This window comes from Trachemys scripta, chromosome 14, assembly GCF_013100865.1.
Source record: "Trachemys scripta elegans isolate TJP31775 chromosome 14, CAS_Tse_1.0, whole genome shotgun sequence".
NCBI lineage: Eukaryota > Metazoa > Chordata > Testudines > Emydidae > Trachemys > Trachemys scripta.
In genome coordinates this window covers 35,408,077-35,422,736 of record NC_048311.1, presented here as the reverse complement: position 1 = coordinate 35,422,736, position 14,660 = coordinate 35,408,077, and the positions used below count along the sequence as shown (strand labels likewise).

General features: G+C 43.4%; 1 protein-coding gene across 1 annotated transcript; it reads left to right on the top strand.

Annotated features, from left to right (window-relative positions):
• Window positions 1–6,256: 6,256 nt before the first annotated feature.
• On the top strand, window positions 6,257–9,900 carry LOC117887083 (olfactory receptor 14A16-like). The gene is made up of 2 exons (XM_034789327.1): window positions 6,257–6,265; window positions 8,914–9,900. The coding sequence occupies exons 1-2, from the start codon at window positions 6,257–6,259 to the stop codon at window positions 9,898–9,900; spliced, it is 996 nt and encodes a 331-aa protein (XP_034645218.1).
• Window positions 9,901–14,660: the final 4,760 nt, after the last annotated feature.

Sequence of the window (14,660 nt, the reverse complement as noted above, 5' to 3'; positions counted from 1 at the left end):
ACTCCCGCAGTTCCCATCAGGTCTTCCACCCTCATCATCCTCCCCTCCCAGCAGGTAACTGCATTTCAAAATTTGTTTCATCACCTTCTAAATATCCTGCAGTGCCCAGGTGACATTTCCCCACAGTTTGAAACCCTCAGACAGAGCCAGGTGCCTCCTTATTCTGAGGTTCAGATTTCGGCTCAGGGTTAGATCTGAACTCAAAGTGCCCAGAGGGCATGTGGGTTTGTCAGCCACTACTGGACATTCCCCCTTCAAGGACTCACAGCCTGTGAGCCAGAGGTAGCTTTCAACCAGCTCATCCTCCCTCCATGCACGTGTACAGCGTAATCCATTTGGTGCAACTCCAAGCAGTTCGAAGGCTGACGGGCCTAACTGAGAGCTAGACCCTTTGGCTAATAACTGTCTCTTTATTTCCTCCAAGAGCTGGTGAGTGGCCCTTGAGCACTGGAAAGCTCCCTGCTGTGAGGATCTGAGCCCTGGTTTGATCTCTGCCTGTGCACAATAAATCAGCACCAAAACACACCAACATTAAAAAAAGTTAGATGGAGTCAATGGGGCTGCTTCCCTCTCACTCACCCTGGTGTAATCATTGGACTCAGTGGGGCTGATTTCCCCCTCCCTCACCCCAGGGTAAGTCCATGGTGTGACAATGGAGTATGTCAGGTCTAAGGAAGAGGAGATTCAGGTCCTTTGACTTCAGCCCCTGCTGAGGTGTGGCCCTTCTGTGTGTGGTCCTGAGCCCTTCTGTAGTAGTAGGATTTTATGTTTGTATTAATACAATTTAGAATGAAGGATAATGAATAATAATGTAGCATGTATTAAATGTATTGGTGTATGATTTGATCATATTCTGCCAGCCACCCTTTTGGAATAACAGAAAGGAATGGACTAATGGGCCATTGGTAGAGATACATCAGCCAGAATCTGATTTCAAGGTAGTGACAGACTTTGAGGGTCACTAATTTGTTTTAGGTTTAGCATTTTAAAATAAGTAAAAGAATGCAATAATTGTTTTTCTTTTCTGTTGCAATTTGATGCTCCTGTTCAAAATGTTCTGTGTAAATTAATTCTGTTTTGTGTGTGAATGAGGAATGTATGTGTTAAGAGGTAAGTGTGAAGGCCATCACTGAACCAGATGTAAGAGGGAGGAACTAGAGACAGATGCAAGGGCGCTAAGAGGCTGCAACACACTCCTACTGAAATGTCAGAGGAGGGCATATTGATGACACTAAAGATGAGACAGGCTTTTATCTATGGGGATGAAATAGCTGTGATAAAGAATGAGAAGGACCATTTAAGAAAACAAGCACTCAACAACCAACAATTGATTACAGCATGACGGAGCAAAACACATTGGTCCCAATGAAGGAAAATCACAATATAAACAGGTTGCCTTGCCAGGAAACTTTGGGTTTGTCCTGCCAAGACTTCTCCGGAGCACCGTGTCTTGACCGAAAAAAACTGGCTCCTCCCTACCCGTGATCAACCTAGCTGGTCATTAGGTTGATCCGGTCTGGTAACTATAACATCGACTGGCGGAACAGTGTGCATGGTGTGTGTATGTGTGACTGAAAAGCATATGCTAACTGCTGTATTCTCAATAAATGCGGTATGTTGCCTTCTCCCCTAAAAACTATCTTGTGTGTTTTGTACAAGCATAACACTTCAATCCCAAATCCTCTTGGGGCACAGCCATTCTTTATGAGGTGTTGGGACCCTCAACCCAGAATCCCCTGGGGCATAGCCCTTCTCTATGGGGTGCTCTGCCCCCCGTCCCTTACTGTCCATACTTACTGCCCTTACTACCCCATTTTGCTATCCCTCTGCCCCCTCTCTGTAAACGCCACATCTGGCAAAGCTTAACGAACCCCCCCTGATATCAGAGTGCCTACGGTACCCCATCAAAGACGGCATGACCAAGCACCAGGAGTGGGACATGCTGGGGTTCTATGGGTGGGGGTGTCCAGTGCCCTGGATATGATTGGGGCCAGCAACAGATGCTGCATTAACCACAGCCTGGAACAATAGGCATGGGATGGGGACATCTGCCCCCACTGTTGCAGCTGCAGCATAAGAACATAAAAATGGTCCTATTGGCTCAGACCAAAGGTTCATGTAGCCCAATATCCTGTCTTCTGACAGAGGCCAATGCCAGGTGCCCCAGAGGGAATGAACAGAACAGGTAGTCATCAAGTGACCCATCCCCAGTCACCCATTCCCAGCTTCTGGCAAACAGAGGCTAGGGACACCATTCCTGCCCATCCTGGCTAATAGCCATTGATGGACCTATCCTCCATTAATTTATCTACTTCTTTTTTGAACCCTGTTATGGTCTCAGACTTCACAACATCCTCCAGCAAGGAGTTCCACAGGTTGACTGTGCACTCTATGAAGAAATACTTCCTTTTATTTGTTTTAAACCTGCTCCTGATTAATTTCATTTGGTGACTCCTAGTTCTTGTGTTATGAGAAGCAATAAACAACACTTCCTTATCTAATTTCTCTACACCACTTATGATTTTATAGACCTCAATCTTATTCCTCCTTAGCCATCTCTTTTCCAAGCTGAAAAATCCCAATCTTATTAATCTCTCCTCATATGGAAGTTGTTCTATACCCTTAATCATTTTTGTTGCTTTTATCTGAACCTTTTCCAATTCCAATATATATTTTTTGAGATGGGGTGACCACATGTGCACACAGTATTCAAGAAGCTAGCATATCATGGATTTATATAGAGGCAACATGATATTTTCTGTCTTATTATCTATCCCTTTCTTAATTATTCCCATCATTCTGTTCATTTTTTTGACTGCCGCTGCACATTGAGTGTATATTTTCAGAGAACTATCCACAATGACTCCAAGATTTCTTTCTTGAGTGGTAACAGCTAATTTAGACCCCATCATTTTATATGTATAGTTGGAATTATGCTTTCCAATATGCATCACTTTCTATTTATCAACATTAAATTTCATCTGCCATTTTGTTGCCCAGTCACCCAGTTTTGAGAGATCCTTTTGTAGCTCTTTGCAGTCTGCCTGGGTCTTAACTATCTTTAGTAATTATGTATCATCTGCAAATTTTGCCACCTCACTGTTTATCCGTTTCCCCAGCTCATTTATGAATATGTTGAATAGGACAGGTTCCAGAACAGACCACTGGGGGACACTACTATTTATCTCTTTCTCCATTCAGTTTTCTATCTTTTAACCAGTTTCCTATCTTTTAACCAGTTACCAATCGATGAGAGGTTTCAGAGTGGTAGCCATGTTAGTCTACCACTTATGCCCAAATTTATTTGGGCATAAGCTTTCATGGGCTAAAACACACTTCCTTAATTTATTAGTCTCGTTATAGTTGGTATGGCAACACCCATTTTTTCATGTTCTCTGTGTGTATATATCTTCCTATTGTATTTTCCACTGCATGCATCCAATGAAGTGGGTTTTAGCCCATGAAAGCTTATGCCCAAATAAATTTGTTAGTCTCTAATGTGCCACAAATACTCCTCGTTCTTTTATTCAATCAATGAGAGCACCTTTCCTCTTATCCCATAACAGCTTACTTTGCCTAAGAGCCTTTGGTGAGGGACCTTGTCAAAGGCTTCCTGGAAATCTAAGTATACTATATCCACTGGATCCCCTTGGTCCACAAGCTTGTTGACGCCCTCAATGAATTTTAGTAGATTGATGAGGCATGATTTCCCTTTACTAAAACCATGTTGACTTTTCCTCAACAAATTATGTTCATCTATATGTCTGACAGTATTGTACTTTATTATAGTTTCGACCAGTTTGTCCAGTACTGAAGTCAGGCTTACAGGCCTGTAATTGTTGGAATCACCTCTGGAGCCCTTTTAAAAATTGGCGTCACATTAGTTATCCTCCAGTCATTTGGTACAGAAGCTGATTTAAATGATAAGTTATAGACTACAGTTAGTAGTTCTTCAATTTCACATTTGAGTTCCTTGAGAACTCTAGGGTGAATACCATCTGGTCCTGGTGACTTATTGTTGTTTAATTTATCAATTTGTTCCAAAAACTCCTCTAATGAAACCTCAATTTGGGACAGTTCCTCAGATCTCTCACCTAAAAAGAATGGCTCAGGTTTGGGAATCTCCCTTACATCCTCATCTGTGAAGACTGATGCTGTCATAAATATAAAGGGAAGGGCGAGAACCTTTATGCATGCAGTAACATAAAATCCCTCCTGGCCAGAGTACAGAATCACTTATGATTAAGGGGTTAATCAGTTCAATTAACCTAGTTGGCACCTGACCAGAAGGACCAATGGGGAAAGAAGATATTTTCAAATCTGCAGGGGTGGGGGGGTTTTGTTTGTGCTCTCTTTGTTTGTTCTCACTTGGGACACAGAGAGAGAGACCAAGCAGGTAAATCAGTTCCTAAAAAGATACGTGAAATGATGCATGTAAAATTTCAGAAATTGTAAGTAAAGGCAAGGAAATGCATTAGATTATTTTTTTGTTTTAGCTTGTGAATTTTCCCTATGCTAAGAGGTAGTTTTATTCCTGTTTTTTGTAACTGTGAAGTTGAGTCCAGAGGGGAGTCCTCTGTGTTTTAAATCTTTTATTACCCTGTAAAGTTACTCTCTATCCTGATTTTGCAGGTGTGATTCTTTTACTTTTTTCTTTATAATAAAGCTATTCTTTTAAGAACCTGATTAATTTTTAGTGTCCTAAAAACCAAAGGGTTTGGTCTGTGCTCACTTTGTTAACCTATTGGTTAATATATTATTCTCAAGCCTCCCCAGGAAAGGGGGTCAAGGGGCTTTGGGGGATATTTTGGGAAAATAGAGACTCCAAGTGGTCCTTTTCCTGAATCTTTGTTTAAATCACTTGGTGGTGGAAGCAATACCATCCAAGGACAAGGAAAGGATTTGTGCCTTGGGGAAGTTTTTAATCTAAGCTGGTATTTATAAGCTTAGGGGATCTTTCATGCAGGTCCTCACATCTGTCCCCAGAATTCAGAGTGGGGAGGAAACCCTGGCAGATGCAAAGAAAATATTTAGTTTCTCTGCAATGGGCTTAACATTCTTGAGTGCTCCTTTATTGTCTGCCTGAGTCTGAAGAGAGCCTGAGACAATGGCTCTGGGAGCAGGGAGTGAACTCCCAGCCCCACTGCTCTGGCCGACTCTACCAACCCCACCTCAACAGGCTGCTCTATGTGCTGGGGGACAGGAAGAGCACAGCAGTCCCAACCCCCTCACCCAAGCAGAAACACGTTGGCTGGGGAAGTAAGGACTGGGGGGACCATGACTGCCCCCTGGCTTTCTGTGGGCACCTACCTAATCCCAAGGAGTTGGAGGAGAGTCACCTGCTCCTCTTGTGGTACTGACCAGGGGTCCCATGCTATTGTCCCAGCCTCTCTTTGAAGCCCCCCAACCCCATGCATGGCCCTAGAATGTCTGAATCCAGCCCTGAGAGTCAGCAGAGCTTTATGGGACAAAATGTGTCTCTTTCCACAGGCTCCTGGGAACAGCCCAGTTCAGAGCCCTGACTCCTGGAGGGACCAGCACCAACTGCCGAAGAGGGAGGGAGAGGGACCCCCCCCCGGCAGTGGACAATTCTGCACTGACCACCATGTCAGGGAGGTTTCCTGTGAGTTAATGGCTAGCTGGAGACCTGCACCATGCAGTTTAAAACATTCTCTGATCTAATGTAACCATGAAGGCTATTGTGATCCATGCCAATGTCTCACCCTGCTGGTCATTTTGCCTCTGCAATGCCTTGTTGAAGTGAGTTCCCCAGATTAGCTGTGTGCTGGTTGGTAGTGGGCAGAGACCACCCTGGAAATACTGTTCAGAAAAGGGGCTGGGCCAGGCAGAGGAAGGAGGAGAGCAGGGTTGGAAGGAAGTGGTGGCCAGGGCTTGCCTATGGGGAGAAGGAGGAGAGAATGGACAGGTTTTGGGAGCCACGGGTCTGTGGCTATTCCCTGGAGCTGAGGCCATGTCAGGGGACTGGGGCTGAGCAGAGGAGAGGACTGGTGGTCAGAAGAGGGGACTGGTGAGCAGAGGGGTTAAGCAGGGATCTCTGAGGAAGCTGAGTCAGGAACTCTGGGTGAGGAATTGACTCTCAGCCATGGGAGAGGGGAATCTCAAAGAACAGGTGCTAAGAGGGTCTGTGAGGTGGGGTTGTGAGAGGGGTGGGAGAAGATTAAGGGCTGTGGGTGTTTGCTTGGGGGTCTGGGCTAGGTGAGGGAGAGGGAGGGAAACACTCAGGATCTACGGTAAGATGGGTTCAGTAGGTGAATCATGGATCATCTCTAAATAAACATTTCTTTATAAATTTTTCATCCATTCTCAATTATTATCCCTCAGATTTTGGTAAAGAGAGGCACAGAGAGTTGAGGTAACATAGCTGCATAGCTGGGCTTAGATCACAGGAGTTCTTAGCATCTTGATCTACTTTCTCTAGATGCCTGGCTGTACTAGTTATCTTTACAGGCTGGGAATCTCAAGGGCATCTAAGGGAGTTAGGATCCCAAGATGTGCATGCCTTACTGCCATAGGCTCCTTTGCAAATCCCAGGCACCATTTTCTGAAATTCAGCAGAAGCCCAGGCCTTGGAAGTTAACGAGAGACACAGGGCCAGGATAACAAAGGAGTTTAGGCACCTAAAGAAGGAGATAGCTGCCTATTGGGATTTACAGTAGCATCTAAACAGGTTAAACTCCTAACTCCCACTGAATGACCATGGGACTTAGCCACCTAGCTCATTTAGGAGCATTGATAAATCCCCGTAGGTGCCTGTCTCCATCTTTGTGATCCTGGCCCACAGATAATACAGAATCAGGGCTGGAATCAGGGAACGCTGGGGGAGATCGTAGGTCCCGTGCTAGGTGGGGTTCAGACTTGAGGGACAGAATGACTCTTTTGGCTTTATCACCTAGGCATCTATGCACATGCCGCTGGGCCTCTGCTGCTGAGCTGTGCAGGGCTCCAGGGAGTGAGTCCCGCTAGCCCTTATGAAATAGACATGAATAAATCACCTTCCTGCAGCATCAGTCCTTTAATGCCAGTGATGCTCAACGCCAGCTACACACAGCTCATCTGCAGAGAGCAACAGGTTTGAGACTAGTTCTGGTTGTGCAGTCTCAAAATGAAGAGGGAAAGGATTCTCAGATGCATGTGCCTTTAGCTTCTAGATTCTGGTACATAGATAGATACTGACAAAGGATCCTGGTGCTGGACCAAATGTACCATTGGTTGGGAAAAAATCCACAAAGATCAGTACAGTAAATTTGCTAATTCAATTAAATATGTTTGGGAATCAACATACAGGGGGAAATTAAGATGAGAAATATGAATTACGGTATGAACTCATTAAGACTTTTACTCTCAATTTTATCAGATACCTGCTGCTGATTGAAATGTTTCCACCCTTCAGGAAAAATTTGACTTTTCACTGAAAACCAAAAATCCATCCCAATCTCCCCCCCCCTGCCCAATTTTTGGCAAATGAAAACTTTCTGCTGAAAAGTGGTGGGTTTTTTTAATCACAAAACCAAAAATGTTTTGTTTTTGAGTTTTCGATTACTTTACAAACCAATCACAAAATGTTTGGAGAAAAGCAGACAGACTCTGAGATTTGTTGTGGTTTAGCTGAAAACCCACTCGCCATTAAAAAGAACACAGCTGAAAATTTCCAACCAGCCTTAAACTTTAAATAAATTGGGGAACATTAATATTGCCTGATAAGACCTTAATTTCAAACCATTTATTCTATTGCATCTGTGTGATTTCTCTTTCAAAGTGATAGTCATGAGGAGGTAACAACTGAATGACCAGTAAAGTTGACAGGGCACAGACTATGTTTTATACAGACTAGCCCCTTTGAACCCTGGGATAGAGTTGAACCAAGCAGCCAAACCCTGTCTATCCTGACACCATTCAAAGACATACAGGAGATCACTGGGAGCAGAACTGAGAGCTCCTCTCCTAGCTCCACACTGCTGCCGACTGAGTGTAAATGGCTGTGTAGAACTTACACATACCAAGACATGGGGCCATGTTTCCAAATGTATTTAGGTGCCTAGTTGGATTTTCAGAAGCACCTAGGAGCTCACAACTCATTGATTTGAAGGGGTGTTGAGGGCCCTGATGCTATTGAGAATCCCACTGGGTACATCAATACCTTTAAAAATCTACCACACAGCCCCTCTCAGAAAGCCCTTACGGTCTTAGTAGACAGAGCAGAGGAAGGGACGGGAAACAGAGGCAGAAAGTGGGGAAATGTCTCTGCCAGTGACCTGCTGTGTGACCTTAGGCTAGTCAAGAGTAGAGTAAAAGTGTCCTGACAACCCCTCCACCGCACAGCACAGAGTAAATGATACAACATAGTATGACAGAGGGATGCTGCTAGTCCATTGTTACATACAGGCTGAAGTGCAGCTGGGAGTTGGTGCCATAAATCAGTTTGGAAGCAGGCAGCAGGCCATCTAGGCAAAGAGATTAGGGTAGAAAAATCGAAGATGACCTGCTACTTATGATGCTGGGTGAGTCCACATTATATTGCACTGGAAAGTGGAATCAGGCAGTGTTGGCATTTTAGTCTATCTGTTTCATAGCTGAACTGTGAGCATGGTGATGGTCAAATTATTTGGAAGAATTGTTGGGTTTGGATTGTACCTTGTTCCATCCTTCATACTGCATTTTAACAAGCCACATCTTGGGCCAAATCCTCAGATGGGGTAATTGACTTTAAAGGAGTCTGACTGATTGTCATAACGGGACTGATTGATTGTCAGATGCGAGGAGCACTAACAACACCTAATCACTGGAAGTGATAAGTGCTGTGCACCTTTGACATTCATATAATAAGATATTAGAGAAAGGGGAAACAGGGCCATTCCCTCTGTTGCTCTAATTCTGACTATTGTATCCCTACAGCCAGCACACCGTGTACTGAGGAAGAAAATTTCCAACCGAACCGCGGTGACTGAATTCCTTCTCCTGGGATTCTCTGATGTTGCAGAACTGCAGATTTTACACTTTCTGGTGTTTCTAGTCCTTTACCTGATATCCCTGCTGGGGAACCTTCTCATCATCACAGCCATAGCCCTCAACCACCAACTTCACACCCCCATGTACTTCTTCCTGATGAATCTGTCCATCCTAGACCTCGGCTCCATCTCTGTCACCATCCCCAAATCCATGGTCAATTCCCTCATGAACACCAGATCGATTTCTTATTCTGGATGTGTTGCCCAAGTCTTTCTTATCTTCTTCTTTGCTTCAGCAGATTTTGCCATACTGACCGTCATGGCATACGACCGATACATCGCCATCTGCCAACCACTGCATTATGAGACAGTGATGAACAGGAGAGCTTGTATCCAAATGGCAGCCAGTGCCTGGATCAGTGTCATTCTCTACTCTGCAGTGCATACTGGAAACACGTTTGCAATATCCTTCTGTGGCGGTAACGTGGTGGATCAGTTCTTCTGTGAAGTCCCCCAACTACTCAAGCTCGCCTGCTCTGACTCAGACCTCAGTGAAGTTGGGTCTCTCATATTTAGTGTGTGCTTAGGCTCAAGCTGCTTTGTTTTCATAATTGTTTCATATGTTCAGATCTTCACCACAGTGCTGAGAATTCCCTCTCAGCAGGGCCGGCATAAAGCCTTCTCCACCTGCCTCCCTCACCTCATTGTGGTCTCTGTGTTTATTTGCACTGGGACCTTTGCCTACTTAAAACCCACCTCCAGCTCTCCATCAATTCTAAATCTCTTTGTGGCTGTTCTCTATTCTGTGTTTCCACCAATGATGAATCCAATCATCTACACCATGAGAAACAAGGAGCTCAAAGGTGCACTGAGTAAACTGATAGGTTGGAGGTTATTCTCTAAGAATAAAATGTCCATATTTCTCCTTCAGTAACAATGTCATTCTGTGTTTCTTTATAAATATAATCAGCTGATGACGTTATTGCCTCCATGAGAAAATACTGTGCAATTTGTTTATGCAGAATTGGGTATTTACACTAGAAAACTCCAGACAAACGTGACTCAAGAAAAAAGAAGTTATTATAGGTTTACACCAATGTAAATAAAATCAGAATCTGTCTATCATATACTGCTACCTATCACCATACTATCTGAGCACCTTGGCCATAAAATCAGTAGCCATAGCAAAGTCTGTAGTGAAATCTCTGGCTCTTCTTATTTTTTTGGGATAAAAAATCTGATTGAGGTATCAATGCATTTTGCTTAACTGGTTGGTTTGTTTCTTTGTTCAGGAGGTTGTGGAGGTGGGAAGGAATGGGGAGATGGTGAGTATTCGGTTAGACGGGATTTTCAATGTTTGTCCTCTCTTGGAAGTGGCAATATGTCATCTCTCTGATGGGGTTTTCTAAGTGAGCTGAAGGTTTGCTCCCCCTCAATAATAAAAGGGTACAAAAGAGGTTTCTGCGTGTCTGAGTTCCTCCAGAAATTATTATGTGTATACTGTTGGGGTATTATTGCATTATTAATGATATGTTAGAAAAATAACAGTCTCAGTTATCTTTTCCATTATTTTTACGTAAATGAATATGTAAACCTGTCATTCTTGCTATGGTGGAAGGGGTATTTTAAAGAGAAACTTTCCCCTGACTTTCCTAAAGAAAATCTGACTCAGGATAATGAGGTCAAGTCTGTATTCAATGGAAGCCACTAGGATTTAGCCCATTACTTCAAGGAGATCAGGATTTGGCCAACAGCACCCTGGAGAAAGTGAGAGTGACAGAGAGGTAAAGGTCAGATTTCCCAACTCAGCTAGACCAGTACGAATGCAGAGTAGACCCAATAACATCATAAGTTTACTACTAATGAGGTTCTGGCCCAAAGTCATTGGGCAGCACTCAGTAGGGACATGAACACTGGTGTAAGTTTCTTGTCTGGGGTCGTTTTGTTCTAACCTTGTTGTAAGTGGAAAAGTGCCATCCTTGCACTGATCTGGTGTCCCATACACCATCCCGTGTAGATCTATTCACATCCAAACTGAGAAAGCATCTCTGAAGTTGGCCTGTTATTAGTATTAGAATATCATCTTTGTGCATGGTTGAGTACACTACATATGATAGACAAAAGCAGAGTATGTGATTAGATAGAGAGACAGACAGACAGGACATTTCCTCATCCTAACACACAACATCATTTAGTCATAATGATAGATTTCTATTTGATTGTGAATTATGTTAACTAGCTCGCTAAATAATGAAATTATTGTGCAAAGTATTGTGTTTCTTTTCCTGTTAATGATTGTCTATGTCCAGATCATGATTTTCTTATAAGTACTCCTTATTAAAGATTATTTAACAAAGATTTTTATGGCTATATTTTACTGTGTCATTTACAAACAGTTCATCCTAAAATACTCGGTGTTTGAAATTTGAGCTGTTTTGACTGGATACATTTTTAACATGCTCTCTTCTGCTTCTCTGAACAAATGGAAGTATCATACTTTGGATCCTTAAAAATGGGGAATGATCTCCTGGTCAGTGAAAAGGGAAGAAGTCTAATTTGGTTAAGGCAAATTGTATGGATTGTGAATAGGGAATAAGGAGGAGGGAAGGTCTGTGATTGTTGTCAAGTGCAGAAGACGGTGGGTGTTGAAGGGCAAAGAGGTCTATGGTTGGTTCTGCTGGAGAATGTTTTGGTGGGTGAATGGAGGATAATCTTATAACTGGGAGAGGGCAGAGGAGTCTATGGGTGGTGAAGGACAGATTTGTCTGGTTAGTGGAGGGCAGAAAACTCTACAGCTGGTTGAAGGAGGAGAATGGTCTAGTTGACTGATGGGGGAAATTCTGCCATTGGTTAATGGTGAAAAATTACAATGTGTTAATGGGAGAGTTTTATGCTGAAAGAAGGAGAATGTTTCCCAGGATGAATGGGAGAGGATTTGGTGGACCAAGTCAGTATATTTTGCATATATTCTTACAAATACTGGGCAGAGTTCTAGTGTTTGGACTTTCTTACCAGACCAAATGAACAAATAATACAAATATTGCTGTCACTTGAGTTTATAGCATTTCGCATCTGAGAAGTTGCAAGGAGTCTCCAGACTTGGAGTTGTGGGTCTCGCAAGGAACAGCACAAATTCAGCTCTTATGTAAACTGGCAGGGCAATGTTAACTACATTACGGCTGTGCCCTCTGACACCAGGGCTGGATTTGGCTCACTGAGTGTTACAGCACCGGTAGTACCCCATTTCAATAGAAGGGGGAATCGTTCTGCCACTCTTGTTGGCTTCTTTCAATAATTCGGATTCTGGGACCTGGTGTGTTAGTGACTTTAGACACCTCACTGATGAATGGAGGAGAGAGAGAGATCATCCTTGATACGGGCTTGCATAGAGAAAGGATCCAGTGCCCCTGTTCATATTGTCAGTGTTAGGGCTGATGTGAGGCTACCACAGTCACTCCATTTGAAGCTGTTCCACTCTGGATAAATAATTTTTATTTTTGTCTGATTTCTTTATGGTGGCCTGTATGAAATACACTGGGGATCTTTGTCCAGTTCCTAGAGGATGTCTCCCCATCGCACTAATATCAACATTACTGGCAATAATTTGCACCCTTGTGGTCCATTACTAAGGAAGCATGCAGGGATATGGAGAAGGGAATCTCCTTTTATGTACAGAAAGGGTCCTTCCAGGGCAGAGTAGAGACACATTTCCAGAGACTGTTGAATGGGGGAAGATTGCAGAGCTGCCACTTCGGCTTCTGTGTGCTTTGTTTTGTTCTATGACCAGAGGAGTGTTAATGAGAGACTTCATCTTGAATGGTACCTGGAATATGTGCTAACTACTTATGCTAAACTATCTTTTCTTCCTCATATTTAGATTTGACACTGTGGCCTTGTCTACATTACACAGTTTTGTTGACAAAAGGCAGCTTCTGTCAATGAACCAGTGGTGGTGTACACACTGCAATTCTCAGCCCACTGAGTTAACTCTCCTGCTACGCCAGCATAATAAAACCACCTCGGCGAGAGGCGTGGAGTTTTTTGCAACATAGATAGAGCGACACAGCGTCAGTGTAGATCCTACATTCCTTACATCAGCATAAATGGCCTTCAGGAGGTACTCCACAATGCCCACCGTGACTGCTCTATTCACCGTATTGAACCCTGCTACTCTGCATCCAGCTACACTGGCGTGCGCCCCTTCCTTTTCAAAGCCCCAGGAAGTTTTGAAATTGCTCTTGCTGTTTGCTTGGTGTGGAGAGCTCACATAGCTACTGCCCAGCTGAGCATGCTGGCTCCCTGCAGCAAACGCACTCCTGCCTGGACTGCATGGGAGGGGGTGGATATCCTGGGTTTGTGGGGAGAGAGGGCTGTGGCTGGGTCTGTGGGGATAAATCACTGTAGGGAGGCAGTGGGAGATAATCACATGGACCTCCCTACACTCCCCCACCATTGTTTTCCCCAGGAATTGGGGGCAGGGGGGTTGGAATGTTCGGTGGAGGTGAGGGCAAACAAAGGTTGAGACTGTGAGTGCACAGGTGGGCTGTATGACAACATAATAAAAACAGAAAAATGTTTCATGACCATTTTATTAGATTTAACTCATGTTTTAAAATCATCATAAACATTAAAGTTGGCTACTCAAGCCTACTAGGAAGCACACCATCAACATCCATCTTAGTTTTTTGCACTCTTTGGTGTCTTCTTATGTGTCTGTTACTTCCAGTCCTTCATGACATGCTCATGATCAGGCAGAAGGCGACTTCTTTTAGTAAACAAAATTCTATTTAATGAGGAAAAAGAACACTCAACTGTAGCTGTTGTGACTGGTAGTAGAAAGAGATGAATTACTACATCTTTCATCCCAGGAAACATATCATATTACACTCTGTTTTCAAGTTCTCTATTCTGTCCTGATCACATGGCAACTCCATTGCTGGTAGTGCCTCACTCCACTCAACTGTTGGTGTTTTATAAGACAGGCATCTCCAAAAATGACATGGAGGATGATAGAATCCAGAAATCGCTACTGTAGATTTGTAAGAATCAAGTCTGTGTACTTTTTCAACTGGTTTAACAAAGACTTCTTGTCTCTTCATTTAAGGAGTCAATATAAGTACCTTCATTAGTCAACTTCTGAACTGAAGTCTTTGCTTCTTCCAGTACATTTTCAGTGGATATCTGTGACTGATCCAAGCGTAGCTTCTATTGCTGGACAAAGATCTACTACTGTTGCAGCAGATGCCTGGATGACATTGTATAATGGTGGTTACCAAGTGGTTTTAACAGGAGACTTACAAGAGAGTGAATTGCAGTAGTCTTCTCTGAACATAGTAGCAAAAGTAGCAAAAGTAATCCACCAGCCTCACTACTTAGATCCGTCCTATCTTGGTGGATACTTTCGAAAGCCATTAATAACAGTTGCAGTAATTTTAAGACAACAGCCGAGGATCGCTCATGAGAAAGCCAGTAGGTTTTTCCAGGTTGGACTAATTTGAACTTCAATCCCAGTGTATCTTCTCTCTGTTTCCAAGAGGTTCAGTCCTTTTGGACTCTTGCTGAAAAAAAAAGAGTATAAAAAGCCAGCATATTTATTGCTTTTTAATGTCTTTTGAAGATTCTGCAGCTTGTACTAGCGCTTGCTGGAGTAGATGGCCTCTGCATTGTGTATAGGAGAGATAAGGGTTACACTTT